Raw genomic sequence first — 21,630 nt, forward strand, 5'->3', positions numbered from 1 at the left:
TTCCATTGCTCCTATTTCGCTTGTTTTGTTTGATTGCAACAGTATTAAACAATCAGTTAAAATTAGGAAGCTACAATTATGCTTGAGATGACCAGCACAAATTGCGATTGATGCACAAGAAAGTAAAACATTTGTACTGGGTGTGTCACTTTATTAACTTGGCCTAATTAAACAAAAATGTTAAATTTTAAACTATTACACTGGTCAACAGAAAATTTAAAACCAAGATGTGGTTTTTTAATTTTATTTCGGCACTGATTCTGAAAATGCCCTCGTTTTTTATCTAGCACATCAGTTTTTTGAAATATTTGCATTTAAATTTTTCCAATGTATTGTTGTATTATTAACCTATGCAAATTGCGCACCATTTTATCTTTTTTTACTAATATCTCTAAGAAACAATATGGAAACGATTATTTACCAACCATTTTTGTATTTAAGTAGTTATTTTCCGGATGTAAAAACAACATCAGAGCTGAGTATACATGTTGTTTAAACAAGATCTTGTAGCACTACAGCAGAAAAAAAATGAATAAATGTTGCTAATGCCAGATTTTAATCAGTGATGTTTTTACATATCCTTTTCAAATTTGAGTGACCAACGACAAGCAATGAATCACTTCAGATATCATTAAGTTGGACAATTGTACTTAAGCTATTAGATTTAGAATGGAGACCTATACCAAATAATGCCTCAATGCATCTTTCACTTTCTCCTTATTAAAGTCTTGAATTCTCCCTAATAAAATTGAAGATTGAATGGAGTTCATAAGAACAAAACGAAAGTTTGAAACCCATTCTGTTTTCCAGACAGATTTAAACAGCCTTACTGTAGATGCGTGTTTTTTTTTTCAAAAAAAAAGTCAGAAGTGCTTGTATTAAGATTAAAATAAAACCACTTGCTTGAGATTGATGTAGTATTAAGACATAATGAAAATAAAACTGAGACAACCTGCAGTAGATGGTCGTTTTTTGCTACAACATCTGTGCTACGAACTGCATTCCTCAGAGACTATAAGCCTATAAGAAACCGTAAGTGGCTGATATCACAATTGTTACGCCTTTTAGAATTTTTTCTTGCTTGAGGAATAGAAAAGTGGAGTTCTATGATAAGTATTTCTCTACATATGCTACTAAGCTAAGCAAAACGAAAGGAAATGCAAATTGTAAAAAGGTGGAATTACACGCTTGGCTGGCATTTGTTGGCTGTGTGCTAACTTTTTAGAAAATGCAAATTACATTCTTTTCAGTTCGGTGTTGATGATATGCTTAGCTTAGCAAATAGATGGATTATGCATGTCAAGTGCGTTTTCTGCACACTTAGTTTAACTTCTATCCAGATAACCGTGGTTCAGTTAGTGACGAACAAAAACAACACTTTAAGCAATATAATGCCGTCACCAAGGATTTTTGAAGGGGGGGGATAGTTGAAAATTCCAGCATAGAAGTTCTATGGTGATGACCTGAGTTATGTGTATAAAAAATATATGTCAGACGTTTTTACGGGCTATGTATCACATTTGTGCGTCGTTTTTTAATGCGTTTTTTCCGAAAATTTAAATTTGACTAAATTTAAAAAATGTGATTTGCTAGAGAAAAACTAAAGGTATATTTTAAATCAGCGTGAAAAATACATCTAAGATGAAATATTCATATTCTCATTTAGAAAAAAAGTAAATATTTGTTGACCAGTGTTATTTTTTCAGTGGAAAAGAAAATTGATACACCATTTTATCTATTGTTTATAATTCTAAAATTAATTTAGTTGAACCAGATTTACCATTTGTCAGTATTTTATTGTTGAACATATGGTAATTATTATAAACAAGGTTTGTATGGTATACATTGGAAGTTGAAAGCCTTATAAAAAATTGTTTATTTGTGTCTTTAAAAATATATAAAATATTCACAGGATATTTAGATGAATTTGTTCTTTGTGCAATAGCAATATAATATGCCTTTTCCCAGTATTGACTCCAGTTAGAACTGGTTCTTTAGAAGCACTTTAAAGGTGGTGTTATGTTTTAAAAATTTTCTCAGTAAATCATTTTTCAAGTCAACCACTTGCGTATACCTGCGACCTTTTTTAATAAGTTTTTGTATGTCCATCTTTTTTTTTTGTGTAATTTGGATGCATCTTTTTCTGATCAATATGTAAAGTGATACAGTTTAACTGGGAACTTATTATGTAATATTTGTTTCAGGATGGCATAGAATTTTCAAATTTCACATTGAACGGTCTACAATCTGGTGCTCTAACTATACATAACAACAATTCTGACCCATCAACTGCGGTTTATATAGTGGTGATGGTTTTTGAGCAAATTTCGGTTTCCAATACTCTTGAGTCAGCTCCTTATATTGGTAACTGAAAACATTTTTTTATTCACAATATTTCTTTAATGCCATTCTTCTTTAGATATTTTTTACCACACAAGATCTGTTCCTGATAGTTCTAACTACATTATTTACAAAAGGCTTGATACTTTATTTGAACCAACAGCAGATTACAAAAATTATACTATTTATTTGAATTCAAGGTAATATATGTGCTGCTTTTATACAAAATCTGAGTTTTTGTTTTCACTAATCATATTTTTAGTGACAACAACAATCTTCATCAGTCTTATTACCTGAATATAACAAGTTATTTCAAATATCATAACACGAGACTTGGTGTTGCTGTATATTACAGTTCGTGTCAATTTTATGATCCAAGCGTAAGTTGTAAACAACTCTAACATATATGAGCCCAATTTAGTTTTCTTAGAAGCTCCCAAACGACCTAAAAAAAGATTTAAGTTATGCTGCAGTAAAGTATATTTGTGAAAAAAACAAATATTGACAGTGACATATTCTTTTAAAATAGCAGAGTCCTTTAACACTATAACTAGGGATGTTCAAAGGAGAATATCAAATCCTTGGATTTAAATCTAAATGGGATTTGTATACAATCCTGCCATTTATTTCAGGTAATTGGAACTGATATAATAGTAGCCTTGTATAGGGCAGTGTCAGCAAATTTTTCGTGCGACCAATTACTTTGCATCTCGCGATAAACTTAGCCTAATAATTAGATGACAATCAAGCATTACTGTTTGAACGACTAACTGTAATGCCAGGTGCGGCGTTTGCAATTTCCTTGACTGCGTTAAGTTGCAAAACTAACGTTCCCTGTAAAACGTGCTAGCCTTGGACAAAATGCACTACAGGGTTACTTAATGTCAACTTTAGGCCAATATTCAGCTAGGTTATGCACAGCGCCGTCAAGTATTGGTTATGGCAATAGAAACGTTTTATTCTTTGCGGTACATTATTTGACTGCATAATAGATCATGTTAGTCAAAAAAGTAAAAGTGACACACAACAATGTTTTTTTTTTTTTAAACTGGACCAATTGCTGAAGAGTTGATTGTGTAGTGTATAGTGCACTGTACTCACTATATTGGCAAAAAATTAGTTTTTGGTAACAACCTGGACATGTATTACAGTTTACACAACTGCTTCAAATGACAGTTGTTAAGAATGTAAAACATTTTGTAGATTGTTTTTTATCTTAATATACAGTCTTACATGTTAGCAAATTGTTTTGTGATTTATTTGTAGGGCATATTAAGATTAATAACTCTCTCAAACAAAATCTAGGTTAAACAATTTAGTAAAAATATACTAGGATTCAATATTTTGGATTCGTTATTTTAGATTTAAAACCTGAAGTTCTAGAATCCCCTGGGATTATAATTTAAACACCCTAACTATAACTTCTCTGTGGACTTTCAAACCCAACCAGATTTGTGTGTATAGTAAAATTTTGTAAAACTTTTTACTGGTAGGCAGAGTTTTATAAACTATCTTGTGAATCATATTTATTTGATCTGCATTATGGTATCACTATGTATATTCCTGTCTTTGTAGTATACATTTCACACAGGTTATTTGTTCAAAATTTCATGTATTATATTTCCCTGTCTAGACAAAATTATACCTGCAAAAATGTTGTCTGCGAATTTTTATCTTAACTAAATAGTTTTTTCAAATAATTTCACATGCTTTTTTGGGGTGCATCGGGTATAGTCTCAATTGTTTAAAAAAAAATTCAAGGACTATTGCCATGTGTCTATTTTCATTTTTGTATTTGTGTAAGCGAGCATCATAAGGGATTTAATAAAATTGTGAATTTTTTTGGATTAATGCAGAAATGCTTAGTTAATATTTTTGGTGTTAAAAAAGACAAACAACTATTAAAAATGCCGGCTTGCATAAACCTATATTGCTCCAATAAAGATATGATACAGTTAAAATGTTGTTGAATATAATTTCAAAACTTTTTTTAATTTTAACTTAAAGACAATTTCAAAAAGCTCACCATAGTTGCAATAATTTTGTAATAGATTTGTCTGCATTTTCAATTAATTTTGATTTGGGCAAATTTTGACCTAACGTATAAATTTTAACAAAATTCAAAAAAAAAAAAAATAATAGTCAAAAAATAATCGCCCTACTTATAACTGTAAATATGGCAGCTTTAAATTGCAGGAAAAACCTGTAAATTTTATTTACTGCATCCGAACATGAGAATTGTTGTATAAACTTTTTTTTTTTAATCTAATACATTTTGGTGATAAAGTAGGAAATTTAATATTGCAGAATGCTAAATATAGGCTTAGTTTTTTAAGCATATGGAATATTTTACATTTCTGGTTGCACTTTTCACCTAACATTCAGCAAATGTTAGCCAATTAGTATGTTTTCTGTGAATATTACGCCGCTAAAAATGTTGGCTTGGGTACATAAATCTTTAACAGCCAATCCTAACAATTGCCCACTACAAACTAAGGAGCATTCACTAGCTGAGCAAGCATATGTTAATCAGCACTAACATTGCCAAGCGGACGAGTTTAATTACCAACCCTTGTACAGAATTTTGCAAATGACCAAAACATTAACTTAGTAAAAAGTATAAAAACATTGAAGTTATTATTAACCATGATTATGTTAGGTTTCTCTTTGGAGTTCCAAAGGCTTAGCAACATCCCCTGAAACAGTACCATCTGCCGCTGTTTGCTATTCTAGTCACTTGACTTCATTTGGATCTTTTATATTGAGTCCCCCAAACATTATTGATATCACTGAAATAAGGGTATGTAGGTTATATGCTAGATGTCAATACTAAAATATGTTTTAAACTACTTTAATTACTTCTTTATAAAAACAATATCATATCAATAACTCAAATAAACTATATAACCAAGCATTGCTGTGCAGACTTAATTACTTCACTAAATATGAAAAAATTAACTTATTCTTTGTTTTTTAGTGCATTTTAAATTTGCTTAAAAATTTTTTTTTTTCCTTTGACTGAAATATCTTATTAAATGCTGTTTTATTGAATGTCTAAATGTTGTACTAGTTTTTATAACCAAACCATTTTTGAAGATTTACTCAAGCTACTCCAGCCCTCATTGCACCATATTTTAAATATACAATTTAAACCATGTAATGATAAGTCTGATAATTTAACAGTCAAATTTGAAATTTATTTATACAGAATATCGACTTTTCTCAAAATCCTGTTGCTTTAATTACGGTGGTGATTATTTTTTCTTTGTACATTGTTGGAGCTATAAGATGTAGAATTTTGGATATTAAAGATCTTGAAAAGGCAAGTAGCATTCCCTTGTGTGGAAAAAATGGTCCTTATAAATATGAAGTTACAATCAAAACATCACCTGGAATTGGGTGTGGTAAGTGTAAAGTTATTAAAACAATATATCAGTAAATGTGCTGTTGTTGAGAAATAAAGACACAGATTTCTACTTGAAGTTAATTGCTTTAAAGAAGATTATCCATAAAGTTTAAAAAAAGAGTCTTTAAACAATCTTAGAACCCTTTATAAATAAGTTGATTAATATTTGTGTAGAAAATATCCTTTTATTATATTAGCCAAAAAATATTTTTGGGACGTTTTTTATTTATGCAACAACCAAAACCTCACCTATTTCTTTCTTTTCATGCAAACTAATTCCAAAACAAAGTTAAGTTATCATTGTTAGGGCTTGCTAAAAAAAATCTTACTCTCTGTAGGGCTAGAGTTTTACACCTCTGTCTGACTTGGACATACAACAAACTGTTTTAGTTAAAATTAAAATAAAAGTAATGATATCTTTTTAAAGGAACCTCTGCAAACGTTGGAATTAATATATATGGATATCATTCAAAATCTGGTTCAAGACATTTGTTCAGACAAGGGGCCTTTCACAGAGGTTCTGTTGATGTGTTTCAAATAGCATGCGACATAGACCTTGGTCCAATATACAAAATTAAACTATGGCATGACAATACAGGTATTTTTTTACACTACAATTATTTTTTTTAGTTTATGGTAATAAAAATTGGTGGATGTTTTTGCAATTTGTAAGTTGTTTTCTTATACATTTTAATGGTTTTGTTTTGTTTGGGCTGTATTTGATTTCTATTTGCTATTTTTTATGACCAATTTATGCCAGGCCATGTTATCCAAAACTCTATTTTTTACATATTAACTTTTGGCCTTTTTAAAAAAAACAGGCCTGTAGCCTCTCAGCATACCATGACATTTATTTTTGATGAAACATATGGTTGATAATATAGAGAATTGAAAATTTTAAAAAATACACCGTAAGTCTTCGACAGACATTCTACTAGTACAATCAACTCCGTATTGAATGGGATCTACAGTTCCATGTTAAGTCTATGAAAGATGCATACATACATCACAGTTGTTGTACACGTATGTGCACGTATCTTCATTGACTTACAAGGAACTGTAGATCCCCTTTAAAACGGAGTTCATTATACTAATAGGATTCAAGTAATTGTTCCATGGTTGTTTCTTGATGTACTAAATCTATTTACTGAAGACTTCCAACGCCAATCGCAATCAAGTTATTTGGTTTAAAACCAAGGGAGTTATTATTAAGTCATTTTCTAAATTATTTTAAATAATGTTAATACAGTTGGGAATATTTTAAATTTAGTTAAGATAAATTGTAGAGATATTTTAACTCTAACATTATTATTTATTATATAGATATTAACTTACTGTGGCAGTTAAGTAAAAAGTTCCAAAACCTCGAGTGAAGTTTTTTTTACAGGAAAGTAAGCCATCATATTGTGGCAATTATGTGATACTTACACAGTTACACTATAAAGAGCTAATATTTAATAAAACACTAAACAAAATTGCATGTAAACCATTAATTTACTTTCAGGATTTCTAAAAGTAGCATGTAATACCCACTTTTAAAGTTACCTCTTACATTTTGTACTAAAAAAGTGTGTTGAATGTGTTATGCATGCAACCACTGCTTCAGAAGGCCCTTCAGAAAACAAATGCTGATAAATATCCTTAGGTACAGTAAACTAGCAACGAAAAAGAGCCAAAGCTTAATAATCCTGTAAAAGGACAAGTTAATTGTCATTTTTATTTCATTTCAGGTAATGCTCTGTTAAGTTATAAAAACATTGTATGTGTGCCGCATATGAGGGCAGGTTATGATTACTGGTATTTACTCTGGGTGTAGTGTAGCCTAGTTTTTATGTCCTTTAGTATTGATTGATAATATCTGACCATTCCTTTTTTAAATTGTTGATAATAAAAAAAGATAAAAACCTACCCAAAAATGAACATGTACAAAATGAAATAAGCTATTGTTGCCAGGCATAATATAGAACAGAGTGTAGCTCTTCCAGCAGAATGTATAATAGATCGGCGTTTCAACGTGCTATACAGAACGTCTTCATCAGGATACTCAGGATACTCAGTATCCTGATGAAGACGTTCTGTATAGCACGTCGAAACGTCAATCTATTATACATTCTGCTGGAAGAGCTACACTCTGTTCTATGTACAAAATGTCTTAGATTTGCCTATTTATGTGCACAAATGTTATTTAAAATATGTTGGATGAAGTTGTGCAATAATTAAACTTCTTGTTTAAGGATTAGATCCAGCATGGAATGTGACAAGAATAATGTTAAAAGATATGCAAACTGAAGAAAATTTCTATTTTCTTGCTGACACATGGTTGCAAGTTTATCCAGATGATGAAGACGATACATGTTTGCAAAAGACAATAAGAATTGCATGTACAGTGTTAACTATTGATTATATTTACCATGTTTATGTTTTTGTTACTTTTATTTAGTGAAACATTTGGGTGTTATGTAGTGGCTTTTTTATGATTTGCCAACTAAATTTGTTTAAACAATTTTACAGCCGATGATGAACTATCAAATTTTTCTCTAAGATTTGGAAATCAGCTTTCATATGGCTGGGAAGATGTTCATCTTTGGATGTCGTTAGTTGAAAGGCCAACTAAAAGTCACTTTACACGAATCCAAAGGCTTACTTGTTGTGTTACTCTTTTATATTCATTTATGGTGTTATGGTAACATATAACATGACGTCCATTTACCTAATGTTTACTCTTTGTAATATTGTTTCTTTTTGCACAGTGCATTTTGGTATCAGGGCGATGGTGAATCTCTGTATTTTTTTAAATGGCAAGATATTGCTGTTGGTGTAATTGTTACAATCATGGTGTTTCCAGTTAATATTTTTATTGTCCTTTGTTTTAAAAACTCAAAGTCAAAGGTGTGTATTTACTGAATAAGTGTATAATTTTGTGATTATATTCTTATTTTAAATAATGAAATCCTCACCGTCCTCTCTTAAGATGAAGTTAACAACCAAATGGTCAGAGAGGGCACAAACTGCTCAAACATTGGAGATATTAGATGAAATTTTGGATGAAAAATTTGAAAACCATTCCTTAGAACTCATGGGATTACAGACATTATCGGACGCTGAAAAATATACAACTGATAAAAACGAGGTTGTCTGTGAGGTTTGCTGACTTAACTGGAGTTTGGTATAATACCAAAATAATAATAACAATAATGAATATTTCTATTTTGTTCAGGATGACAAAAAAGTGCGTGGTTTGCACAAAACATCTGGCACAGTAAAATCTTTGGATATAAGTGAAAAAGTATAATATATTTCTACAAATCAATATTTTGGGAAAATAAATTATTTGCTTTGTTTGTAGTTATTGCCTTACAAAGAAGTAGGTTCATACAAACAAGATTGCGAATCAAGATTTACATCTGATGACACTGGAATTTCAAGTGGTGAAGAATTCCATTCAACAGACAGCAAAATGTAAGCAAGTATTAATAATGTAAATTGCTGTATAACATTTTTTTAGGTCAGTCAGTCTAAATGAAGCCAAACATTTATAAGGGATTTCTGTATTGAAAATATCAAGTACAGAAAGCCTATTGACAAGCCATCCACTAGTGTAAAATAAATTGCCTGGTTTTCTCGTGTATAGTGCAACAACATTTCAATTTTTTGTAAACTATGAAAGAATAAAACAAAACAGAAGATTAAATCATAGTCATGTAAAAAAAAGTTTATATCATGTTTATATCGTTTTTTTTTTTTTGCCACTCCATTAACATATTTGAAATGTTAACAAATATTGAGGTAATTTAATTTCGCCACCAACCCAGGGGTTGTTCTACAAGTTTTAATTTTGCAATTTGCTCTCATTTTAAGGAACAAAAAGGCACACCTAATGATTACATTACAGGGTTGGGCTTAAGCACTCGACCACTCGCCAACGCGAGTGCAAATCGCTCCGGGCGATTGCTGATTGATACCCACTCGCCCGACTGGCGAGTGGCTTCGGCGAGAAATGTAATTAGTTGGTGTAGGACAACTTGTGTTAAGCACCACTGATAAGCGTAATATTACTTAGCGCCAGTTATTTCCTTAAACGCTAAGGCGCAAATACATTCAACACTGCACAATTAGTAAAGGTTAATGGAGGTCATGTTCAAAGCCCGTAATAAAGATTCTTTGTCCTGTTGTATAATCGTTATAAAGACTCTTTGTCCCGTTTAAAAAATCGTTTACCGGCAAACAATCAAAGACGTCATTGCTGCAGCGGTAAATAGTTATGAGATTTATTGTTTAACTTAAACGTTCTTAATTTTTGAATGTTTAACCCAGTCGTTGACGTCTTTGGAAAAGTGTATTGGACTTGGATGTACCCAGCGATAAGAATTTTGCTTTTCTGTATTTATTTAATTGGTTGTATAAGAAAATTACAGGCAATTGCTGCAGTTTTTGGACACAATAAGTTTGAATACAAATGTCTTACAAAAATATTTGTAAGCTGTGTTTTGACATGTTTTGAGGGAGCGAAATGGCCCACTGAACACTACGGTGTTTTAAAGTATGACCTAATGTGCAATTACAGCTGATTAGTCTACGTAATTATGTTATTACGATTTCTTAAAGTTCATAGCGGTCAACCAAGACAAAATTATTTGCTGTTCAACCAGTAACTATAGTGTTAGGTGAAATGTGGCGTTTTGTTTGCGGCGCGAAAAAACCTGCAGTGAAACGTACTTCAAGCACAGAAAAAACAGATAAAGAAAAAAAGAGAGCGCGAGGCTTTTTAGAAAAAAGGAAAACAGGCAGGCCGTGGCTACTAAATTGTCAGTGTTATTTTTTCACTAAAGATTGTAAAAAAATATTTCAGCTAAAAAACATTGTTTTAAGTGTAAATTTCTTTATGGGTCAATAATTTGGTCATTCATGCATGGAAATAAACGACAAGACTTTTATAAAAACTAATGTTTACGTATAGTAACTGTAAGACAACATAACCATAACCCAAGAAATGACCGCGCTAGGACGGAAATTTGCAGTCAAAATATATCTGTTCTATTATTTATAAAACATGAAACTTATTAAAGAAACCCTCTTAAAACTTCAAACCTAACTAAAGTTTTACAACTAACAAAAAGTCTTGTTGTTAGTCACATTTCACACCTGCCTGCAAACATCAATTAACCCACTCATCAATATTATACAAAATGAGCATAACCACACACTGGAACACTCATTTAATAATAATCATAATAAAATAGCATTTGAGTTATAAGTTTGGAAGCAGTGCAATGTCATGGGATTGGGATTACATTTCTGGTGATCTTTACACAATCCATTTAACCTGACTAAGCCCGCTTCAGATTTGCAACAATTTTTTACTTTTTTATAAAGTTTCTAAATATGATATTTAAATATAGTATTATTATTAATAAAATATTTTTCATCCTTAGTTCATTTGTTAAATAACTTTTTCAGCAAGTTCTGTCCTTGTTTCTCATGCTGTCAAGGTTCTAAGTTAATTTCACATCAGTTCAAAAATAATTTTTTTATACAACTATCCAGTGTAAGTTTTATAAACAGCTCTAATCAACTAATTTCTATTGATATAATTTGGTTGGCAGTAAAATTCTTTTAAAAATTGTTTTTTTATGGTATTGTAGCTATTTTGATGGTGATGAAGATGACTTTTGGGATACTATGTTTAATGACCATAATTGGCGAGAAATTGATGAAAACCACTTAAGGTAACTCATATTAAATTTTGTTAAAGTGGCAGTTGTAAATGGTAGTTCATTAATAATAATTGTTCAGGTCTGCAAATCTCAAACGAACTCAAAAGGCCAAAGTGTGGAAAAGCAGCACTGAAAATATTTCTTACCTGGATCATGATGGAGGCAATAATGTTATCAATTCGAATATAATTTGTAAGTAATAATATTTTTTTATATTACCTTATTTCAGTAGTTAAATATTTTTGATGTGTATTCTGAATATTTACAGACATATTTAAATCGTTAAAAATAAATTGAAAACAAAAATAACATCCTGAATAATACTGACTGACATAAATGTTGACTTCATGTTAGTAAGTAACTCAAAATAATAATAAAAAACTTCATGTTACATATGGCAAACTCGTGAATCCCAAAAGATCTTTTCTATTTCAATGATTAAATTCAATATATAAAATACTGTATAAAAGTTTGTGACACAAAGTATTATCTTTAATGTCCCTTTTTGTGAAATTATACCCCCTTTTCAAAATAAAAATAAGACTTACTTTAAAAGTTGACCTTTAAAGCAACACCACAATAATGGTTTCTAACCACAATATCTCAATTATAGAACATTTCAAAAATATTTTTTAAGAGTTGTGTTATGTTGGGAATAAAATAAGTGTTTTCATATCCCCTAGTATTTATCCTGTAGAAGCAATGTTATACACAAAACCTTGTGTTCTTATTAATTGTTTAGATATGCCTAGGAAAATCTTAATATTCTTGCAAAATTAGTAACAAATCCAAGTTGAACATGAAACTATTGAAATTGCTTTCATAATGTTAAGACAAACAACAAATAAATAAAAAATATTTGACTGCTGAAATATATTTTTATTTGTTTGTACATTATAGCTAGTCCAGAAATAAAGAGTCATCAATCTGATGAAACATGTTTGCTGCCACATTACTTTGTTTATTTGGCATACTTTCTTTGTTTTTCTGGAATGTCAGTTTCAATATTTTTCATTATACTCTATGGTCATACATTTGGAGTAGAAAAGGCTACAAGATGGTTGATAAGCATGATCATATCTCTTGCCGGAAGTTTCTTTGTTATTGAGCCCCTAAAGGTAAAAACGGCTATTTGTTACATACTTTGTTCTGCTAAATGTCTTTTGTTCTGATAGCTGTAAATTTTTTGGGGATAATCATTTTTATTTCGCAAACTATATTTTTGTACTTAAAATAGTCTTGTACTACTTTTCCACCAGTGTCTCTCAGACAGTGCTACCTTAAGAATTATCAGAGTACCATTGCCAGTTCACTAAGAGTTGATTGCTGGTACACAGTCAGTTAAAAAATATAAATTTTGTTTTACACTGAATAAATTTTGTTTTACACTGATCTTAGCTTATTCTTTTAATACGCAATTTTATTTTCCTTGTTTATAGTCATTAACTTGATAATAAATTTTTGAGGCTCTTTTAGTTGGTCTCACACACACAGATCCAATATTCAGACTAGGGTTGACTGGTGCTTCATATTTTCTTCCTGCAGCACTATACCAAACCCTTACATGGGTCAGATACTAAACTAGGCAAGTGGTATCGCCTCTTTTCAAAATGATGTGACATCCCTTATTATGCCACAATAGAATTTTATTTCTTGCTATGCAACTTAGTTAGGGATTATACTTTATATTACCTTTCAACATAATTTTAAAAGTAGTTAAAATAACTGTTTTTATGTGTTCAATTTTTTGTATAATTTTCGCAGGCTTACCAGTAACCCCCTATTAAAAAAATCATAATCCCTTTAGGGTCTGGTCCCTCAGTTTTAGAAAGCTGCATACAAATGCGGACCACAAGACCATCTACTTTAGGTCAATATAAACTTTGGTCTTTTGTTTGATGTTTGACACACAATTTTTTCCTATTGTTTATTTCTTTCTTGAGTTGTACTCCCAAGTCAAGTGAAATTATATTTTTTTTAGAGTTCTACTCCTAGCCTAGTAATACATTGTGCTATGGGCCAAGTTTTTCTAATTAATAATGTGCCACACCCTCAGTATTTTATTTACACTGAAGTTCTTGTAAACTAGGGCTTTAAATCAGTAAAATCGGAACAGTGTATTTATCGATATTTACCAAAGGTTTATCGATATTTAGACAAATCTTTTTTAGATGAAAGGAATAACAACTTACATCACAATTTGAGAAAAAAATAGCAAAAAATATCCTTTGAAATGACATATTTTGAATTCAGATAGATAGATAAATAAATATTTTATTTGCCCATTTGTAATAGTTTTAAAACATACAAAAATTACTATGCAGGGTGATGAAAGACCTCAACGTCACCATGTCAGTAACATTTAAAACAGTGTTTCACAACCTTTTTTGGCTTGCAGCATCCTACAGAAACTATAGATAGTTCGAGGCACCCTTGCACGTATATTTGCTGAGTGGTTACCTGTACCGTTACAGTAAACGATATTGAAACAGCACATTAACTCTGGCACTTTTATCGTACACAAAAAATGCTATTTAGAAGCCTACCAATAGAGTAAAAATTGGAATCCGACAGAGTTTAAAATATCTCTTGTCACCTGGAGCAGGTGTCTGTAGCATTTTGAGAGCCTCCAGTCTGTTTTGATGTTCATGGTGTTACCCTTCTGGTGAATATTCCAAGATTCCCATAGTATTATTTTTCTGTAGTCAGACTCTAATGCTATTACAGATGCACCACCAAAATCAATCAAGTGGCATTGGGATATTGTGTAGTTTGAAAGCGCAGACATCTTGCGTCGTTGCTGGCAACATCCCTTTGGTTGTCTTTTCCGCAAGTTTTAAATGACCTTCCAGTCATGCCGATATAGACCAACTGATAATCCGCTCAGGGAATTGAATACACAACCCATTGTTGATCAAAGGAGCTGTTGGGGTATTTAGACTGATTCGGAAGCTTGCGCAGAGTGTTGGCAGGTTACATACCAACCGTTATACCAAAGCCTCCCAACATACACCATAATACATTGTTAGTGTTGGTATATAAGGCAGCATAGCACAACCATCTTTTTATATAAAACTGACCTTCTTAGAACAAAGTTTTGGATGGTCATGGAGCATCCAGGTAGGGTAACCATTAAACTTCTGAGTTTTGTCTACCCTAGCTAGACCACATTGCGCTCAACCTTTTTAGAACATAAGTGTCGCGCCTGGTTGTTAATTGAGCGCACAACACCTATCGTTTGGTAAGAGCATAAATTGAGATAGCTGTCAGCACAAAATACCAGCATTTGTCCTTGTGACTCGGACATCTTAAGAATAAAAGGCAGATGGCGTGTTAAATTTCCATGGTAATTTGAATACCTTGCTGCGGCTCATTTAGTTGGTGTATATTGGCAAGACTGGAAGTTCATTGGAAAAACTCACCAAAGAGAACACCAAAGGGATGTTGCCAACAACACTCAAGAAAGTCTGTTTTTTCAACTTAACAAAATCTCAAAGCCACCAAATTGATTTTGGAGCGGCAGCTAAATAGCATGAGAGTCTGATTAAAATATTACTTTTTGAAATATTTTGGAATGTTCACCAGAAGGGTAAGACGGAGAACATACAAACATACAGGAAGGTCTCTGTGTTCTACAGACACCTGCTCAAGGACTAGAGGCAACAGTCATGTATTATCACAAATTGTGTTTTTATTGTGTTGCTGGTTGCGTTTCTTTTATTTTTTTTTTTGTAGTTTGCCATACATCGTACTATTAGTGGTCGTGATGAAGGTGAAAATAGGTCACTAGAAACTTTGGAGAAGAAATGTAGTTACCAATGGGAGCTGTTTTGATTAATATTATAAGTGTAATTTGCAGAAACTTAAACCTTAATTTACATCAACCCCTCACCAACTCCTATTTCCTGGGAATATTGTTTTGTTTGGCCTTAACTTACTGGTTCTTGACATTGCAAAATTGTTTTGATGCATGGTTTTCACCGTTAGTTTTATTTATATGCCATAGCCAGTTTGATTGCAATTAAAAGTTCAATTTGCAACAGGTTTTCTTTTTTGCATTGTACATTTCTTTTTTTACCAATGTGAAAGTCCCGGAATGTGATAATCCATCAATTGACGGTGATTCTTGGACGGAAACATATGAAAATATTCAGGCATGTAATATTACCCTATCCTATTTTTGCAGAAAAATTAACACATTGTATCTGTAGAATACAAAAATACGCCCTCCTGGTGGATTTGCTCTTGAACAATGCAAACAACAAGTAAAAAAGTCAAGCAAAGCCAAAAGTATTTTGCAATCCTTGGCTGTATTTGCTGTCATTACATTATCACTAGCGTGTTTTGTTTATTATGAACACGATTCTTATTCTTATTGGGATTCCTGGTCTCTGAAAAGTATGCTTAATACTAATCCAGGTTCTTCTTACAATGACAAAAACACTGATGGAATAAACTTTGGTAATATAAAAAGGTATTCTTTTAAATTTTACTAATATAATATACTAGAAAAGTATTGCCTATTAATTTTTTAATAAATAAAATGTTTTAATTATATCTGTATTTTGAAATTCTTGTTGGTCTATACCTCTGTCTGTAACTTTTGAACCAGTGATTTGTCAAATCATAAAGCATCTTCCTTTGGGATGTTTGCTTGATATGTCACATGAAAGAACCCTGTTGTGAGATGATTCTTATAAGTTTCCTCTTGTCCTCCACAACAGCGGAAATACCTTACACATGCACTACAAATTTATCATATAACTGATTTTTTTTTATTTTACTTAAGTGATCAACTTCATTTATTAGGAAATCTTAACGCCAAATTCCTAAACTGACTAAAATGTTTTACAGTACACTGAAAAACCTAGGTACATTAGAAACTCAATCCTTACAATGTTTTGGCGTGTGTATTGATTTAAAATTAGACAACTTATGTTTTTTTTGCAAATTTCCCAAAAGAGAATCTCAAATTTGAAGGCAAAAAAAAGGGCATCGCTGCTATTTGCTATTAGGTTTAAAAAGAAACTTTAATTTAGAGTGTGGTGTGAGGCATAAAGTACAGATAAAATATATTGATATGTTGAAATTTATCAAGTGGGCGATACAATGGACATATTGCAAAGCCGGTATAAATCGGAAGAAACACAAACATGGCATTAACCAAATTATTATTATTTTTTTTTTTTTTTTTTTTTTTTCGATCACAGCGCAAAAAAAAACATTTACAAATATTAGGAAGTCTGACAAACTTTCGTTTGAAAGAGTATCATAGTGCAGAGGGCGTCTTTTGTCTGTAAAGACGTTCAAAAAGCATGAGCAAAACAAACAATTTCTATAAGAGGAAAAAAATAAAATGGAGTTTGACGAGGTCATAGATTCATCCCTGGAAAGAGTCTATATATGTTACAACCCAACATGTAGAAAGTTGTCCTGGTTTGTATTTTTTTCAAATGAACCGGCATGATTAATTGCTCGGCAGGCTGTAGTTTGCCCAGGTCTGATCTAGACTGTTTTTAGTTGCTCAATGGTTTAGTACCACTAAGCTAATAGGTAAAATTAATTGCAACCATTTTAAATATTTTCTAGGATTGATGACATTTGGAATTGGACAATAAGTTTCATGATTCCAAAAATATTCAACAATGCACAATATCATGATGATATTGGTACTCATTTTGGATTATTAGGAGCAATAAGACTTCGTCAGCAGCGGTACATCCGTGGTAAATGTATTATGAAATATTATGTTTTTTCTTTAGAAAAGATTATTAGACCTGATAATAAATTTTCAATGTTTGTAGTATATGGTGGTGATTAACTAACCCCATACCCTGAACTGGTCAATTAGTTGGTACCAGTCACACAAGTAACTTTTAATTATTTTAAATTTATTTTGTTTTTATTAACATTTTGTTAAATTTAGAAGATTTTAAGGGCAAAGTGCATCCAATTTTCTGAATTTTAACTTACATATTACCAAAAACAATGAAAGTAGAAAAACACATATATATTAGCAACAACTGAAATAGAAAAGTTGCTTTTCAATTGAAAATATTCCAACAGATAAACTGAAGTAACTCCATTAACTTTGAATAAATAAAAAAAGCTTTTAACACTAGACAACAAGTCCTGCTTACTACTTCCATTTCCTTTTATACTACCTGACTGTCAACTACCCTGAATTTTAAGACCATCACCTCTAGTATTTCAAAAACTAGAAGGGCAGCAGAAATTTGGGCAGGTTACTAAATTAATAATTGAAAATACAATGCTTTAAAAATGTGTTATATTTGGTGGCTAACCATACTGGAAAAAACATATTCTTTCACTTTACCCAAGATATGATTAATGCATCATTTCGGTATTTACTTCCGGTTGACAAATGTATAAATATTTACAAAACTGCTACTTGTTTATGTGTGATATCATAAGGATGTGTAAGAGCATTTATTATTTGCCAACCAACTTTTTTAATGCCCAGAACGAGCTGCTAGAGCAGTGGTTTTCAACTATATTTTTGTTATTTCCTTCTACCAATTACCTTACATTACCCCAAATTTCAATTTTGTTGTATAATACATAAATAAGAGTCAATTAGAATCATATACATTGTTGGAATGCTGCAATTCTTGGCCAATAAACTATATATATTAGGAGCAACTATAGGGGCATTCATTGCATTATTACAGACTTTTTGTTTCATAAAAAAATCAATTTTGTTCTTTTTGCAAAATCCAATAGTCAAAAGGTAAATAAACTAAATCAATGATTCACCATGGTTTATTAAAAAAAAAAATTAGAACTGTAATTTGAGCTTCTGTTATAAACATTCATAATAGTGCAAAATAAACAAGATTGGTTTATGTGGCAAAATTCATAGGCACAATTGTTTTCACAAATGTAACTTTTGCTCCTTGTATATTTTTAGCTTTAATCTTATATTTTCTCCCAGCCTGGTTTTCTTTTTGGCTAATTTTACATTGCGACCAAAAGATTTTGAACCACTGTGCTAGAGGTTGTACCTGAGATTAAAGATGCACACTCTGTCATCTCACATGAAAATTTTCTTTATGCCGCCAATTTCAGCATTTTTGTCACAAGCCTATTGCAGAACGCAGTCACCTTCTCTATACTATTTAGAATTATGAAAACGATGGTTATTCAGACCATAAGAGTCATTGTAAACATTTGTCAATAGTAGCCCATGCTCTGCTAAAATAACTGGGTGCCTGTGTACCATACTTAGTCTGCCTAATAAATTTCAATTTGTCCTCTTTGGAAGAGTGGCAATAAATCTTCAAATTGATCAACAAAGTAGCTGCATTTAAAATTGAAGTATCAGGATGTGAACAGTGATGCTTAAGTGTTAGTTCCACACCTAAAACCTGTGAACTTGCAAGGAATGGATCCACATCCCATTTGTTAACAAACCATTTAAATGAAATGTCTGTTCAAGTGGAAAATAGAATTTGTGAATGAGCGCTGCCGAAGAACTATGTTCGAGACAACAACTCAGGTGTTCTGTAATAAAGTCATGCACTGAATGCAGAGTAAACTGGACATAAGCTAGATACTTTAGGTGTTATTATTTTTTATAAACCCCAAGAATCAGGGTCAATGAATTGCAGTTTTATAACATGAAGCACATATCTGTGACAGATGTATTCCCGTTCTTCTGAATGTTGGCTTTTTTTAAAACACCGAAGTGACACAATCTATATACTTATATCTACTACCGTACTAGATGTGTTTTTTTTAATTTTGGTAAACCTAGCATGCATGACTATGGGCTGGTGATAATGTATGCAAAAAGAGTATTAGCCAATTTTCGTTTATAGTTCTAGCGGATAAAATTGGACAATTTGGCTTGTATCACAGTCTCAGTGAGTAAGTTTATAAAAGACTTTAGCAACTACTCAGTGACTAGTATGCCTACATAGAACTTCCTGTTGGTTGTTGGTGGTTTTATCTAGGGCTTCCTTTACTACAAATTTATCCGGGGGGCTCCCGTGGCAACGCCATCGGCAATGGTTTTTGTAATATCCCCTTATGTCATCCCTACATAGTTGTGTTACCATGAATGACTTAATTGCCATTCTCTGTATATTGAAAAAACCTGCCAACTAAGTTATGTTGTACACCCAAATCAGACTGTGTTTTTACACAATGCACAATTATGTTTTTATATTTGGGGGATATACAGTTTTTAATCCAAATACCTGTCTTCACTACCAAATGAAACAATTTTATCTCACTGCTGAATTAATTTTGTTTTAAAGATGTTTTTTTATTATTTGCTCTTTTTTATACCTCTACTGTATATATGCATTTATATACATGTTTACATGTTTGCACTAAATTAACAATCTAACCTTTTTTATTTGTAGAACCATGTGATGTACATAAAAGTCATAGTGTTTTTGGAAACTCTGAATATGAAACTTGTATATCAACACAAGATTGGGATACATTATCATACAGTTCTGAGTGGAACTTTACGTCACAATCTAGCAGCACACCATGGTTTTTTTCCACACGTGACATAAGGTGTTTTTGTTTTTTTAAGTAGCCAAAAACAAGGGTTTTTCATTGTGCTTGTTTTTTTCAATGTGCATAGGTGAAACCTACGGCCTAAAAAATTAAGCATGTCATTAATCAATTTTAATAGTAACACACCTGAAGCCTATTTAGTTCCTGACATGTACATTGTACAACTCTATTTTGATATTCTTTTTTGTGGTTCAATGAAGTTTCAGGGCCCTTATAGTTTAAGAATACCTAGCATACATACTTTCAATTAGCTATACTTATGCCCTGGTTGTACTATTTTATTTCTGGTTTATTTGAGGAAAAATCATAGTCTGTTTTGGGAAGGTTTACATGTTGCTATTTTGAATGCGTGAAAGTAAATTTATTGGGTACTACATGTAAATTATGTTTATATATAAACTGGTATTTATATATGGCTGCCCCACAACATTGTGTTGCACCTAAATTTGTATTATCAGGATGCACCAGATCACAGTTTTTGATTGATTTGCAACCTTCTAAGCTTTTGCACCTAACTTGGTAGGGCACGTCCTTTGAATTGTGATTCAAATTTTACCACAGCCCTACATATTTAGAGCCAAATGCTCTTTGGCTTGCAATTAAATTTTTTTGTTAACATTTTTCACTGACTCCTATACTAATGCCAACTAAGTGATCTTGTGTTCTTATCTTGTGGAGCCATAATTGGCAGTCAATGCCTGTACCCATGTGTATTTTGATTTATTGCTTATTGTTGTAAGTTTGATCTTACTTGTGCGGTGAGGCAAAAAACAGCTATACAAAAAATGTAGTATGTGAAAAACCTAGTAAAAAAATTCATGTTTGTGATTTTCTTCCAATGTTAATTGTTTTGCATATGAACAATTTTTTTAGAGCAACCTATTATGGGTTTGTCAATCAATATGATGATTCTGGATATGTAGCCACTTTACACTCACACAACTTTACAGAAGAAATGCATCTGCTGAAAGATCAACACTGGCTTGATCGAAACACAAGTGTATTATTTATCGAATTTTCCCATCTAAGTCAAGTGACATTAAGGTTATCCTGTTTTTACTTTTAGGTGTAAATTTATTATAAATATAGTTAATAAAACTAGTAACTTTTGACTTTTCTTTGTCTTCAAGTTTTTAAATGTTCCTTGTTTTCAGACAAATCCTTGGCGTTTAAAAAAATGAAATTTAACTTTGTTTACCAATTATAAACTACTGTGTTAGCTGTTAATTCATTGCAACTTATTTATTATTAACTTAGCCTAACTTTTTAGGTGCATTGCTTCTGTTTTAATGTTTGAATTTGAAACAAGTGGTGCAATTCGAACATCACATTCAACGTTTAATACCAGGGTTGTAATGCCCAGCAAGGGAGTTTATCCAGACATGATATTTATGGTATGTTACATATATGTACCGTGTATGATTGAGAACAAAGGTGCAAATAATTTTATGCCCTGCCAAGATGGCAACTTTGGACCACTCTGTATATAGAGGATGAATTAAAAATATGGAACAATTAAACATATTAAAATTTGTTAACAGGTGTTTTAACATCTTCATTTGAGGGCTAAATAATGCAAATATTTCGTTTAAAACTGCCTAACATTTTTGCACGCCC

At 31.5% G+C, this 21,630-nt stretch overlaps 1 protein-coding gene across 1 annotated transcript in view; it reads left to right on the forward strand.

Annotated features, from left to right (window-relative positions):
• The window catches only part of LOC146168160 (polycystin-1-like), a 129,215-nt gene that overhangs the window by 96,967 nt on the left and 10,618 nt on the right, over positions 1-21,630 (forward strand). The window contains exons 61-81 of the mRNA XM_083389118.1: positions 2,205-2,364; positions 2,420-2,540; positions 2,603-2,720; positions 5,000-5,140; positions 5,549-5,744; positions 6,174-6,344; positions 7,981-8,127; positions 8,258-8,429; positions 8,497-8,635; positions 8,718-8,888; positions 8,964-9,032; positions 9,093-9,205; positions 11,389-11,472; positions 11,540-11,652; positions 12,361-12,578; positions 15,504-15,614; positions 15,672-15,934; positions 17,050-17,186; positions 19,851-20,010; positions 20,887-21,057; positions 21,284-21,407. Of these exons, the coding sequence (XP_083245244.1) occupies positions 2,205-2,364; positions 2,420-2,540; positions 2,603-2,720; positions 5,000-5,140; positions 5,549-5,744; positions 6,174-6,344; positions 7,981-8,127; positions 8,258-8,429; positions 8,497-8,635; positions 8,718-8,888; positions 8,964-9,032; positions 9,093-9,205; positions 11,389-11,472; positions 11,540-11,652; positions 12,361-12,578; positions 15,504-15,614; positions 15,672-15,934; positions 17,050-17,186; positions 19,851-20,010; positions 20,887-21,057; positions 21,284-21,407 (3,099 nt within the window). The remainder of the gene's footprint in view (positions 1-2,204; positions 2,365-2,419; positions 2,541-2,602; positions 2,721-4,999; positions 5,141-5,548; positions 5,745-6,173; positions 6,345-7,980; positions 8,128-8,257; positions 8,430-8,496; positions 8,636-8,717; positions 8,889-8,963; positions 9,033-9,092; positions 9,206-11,388; positions 11,473-11,539; positions 11,653-12,360; positions 12,579-15,503; positions 15,615-15,671; positions 15,935-17,049; positions 17,187-19,850; positions 20,011-20,886; positions 21,058-21,283; positions 21,408-21,630) is intronic.

Source organism: Ascidiella aspersa, chromosome 1, assembly GCF_963924565.1.
Source record: "Ascidiella aspersa chromosome 1, kaAscAspe10.2, whole genome shotgun sequence".
NCBI classification, from domain to species: Eukaryota; Metazoa; Chordata; class Ascidiacea; order Phlebobranchia; family Ascidiidae; genus Ascidiella; species Ascidiella aspersa.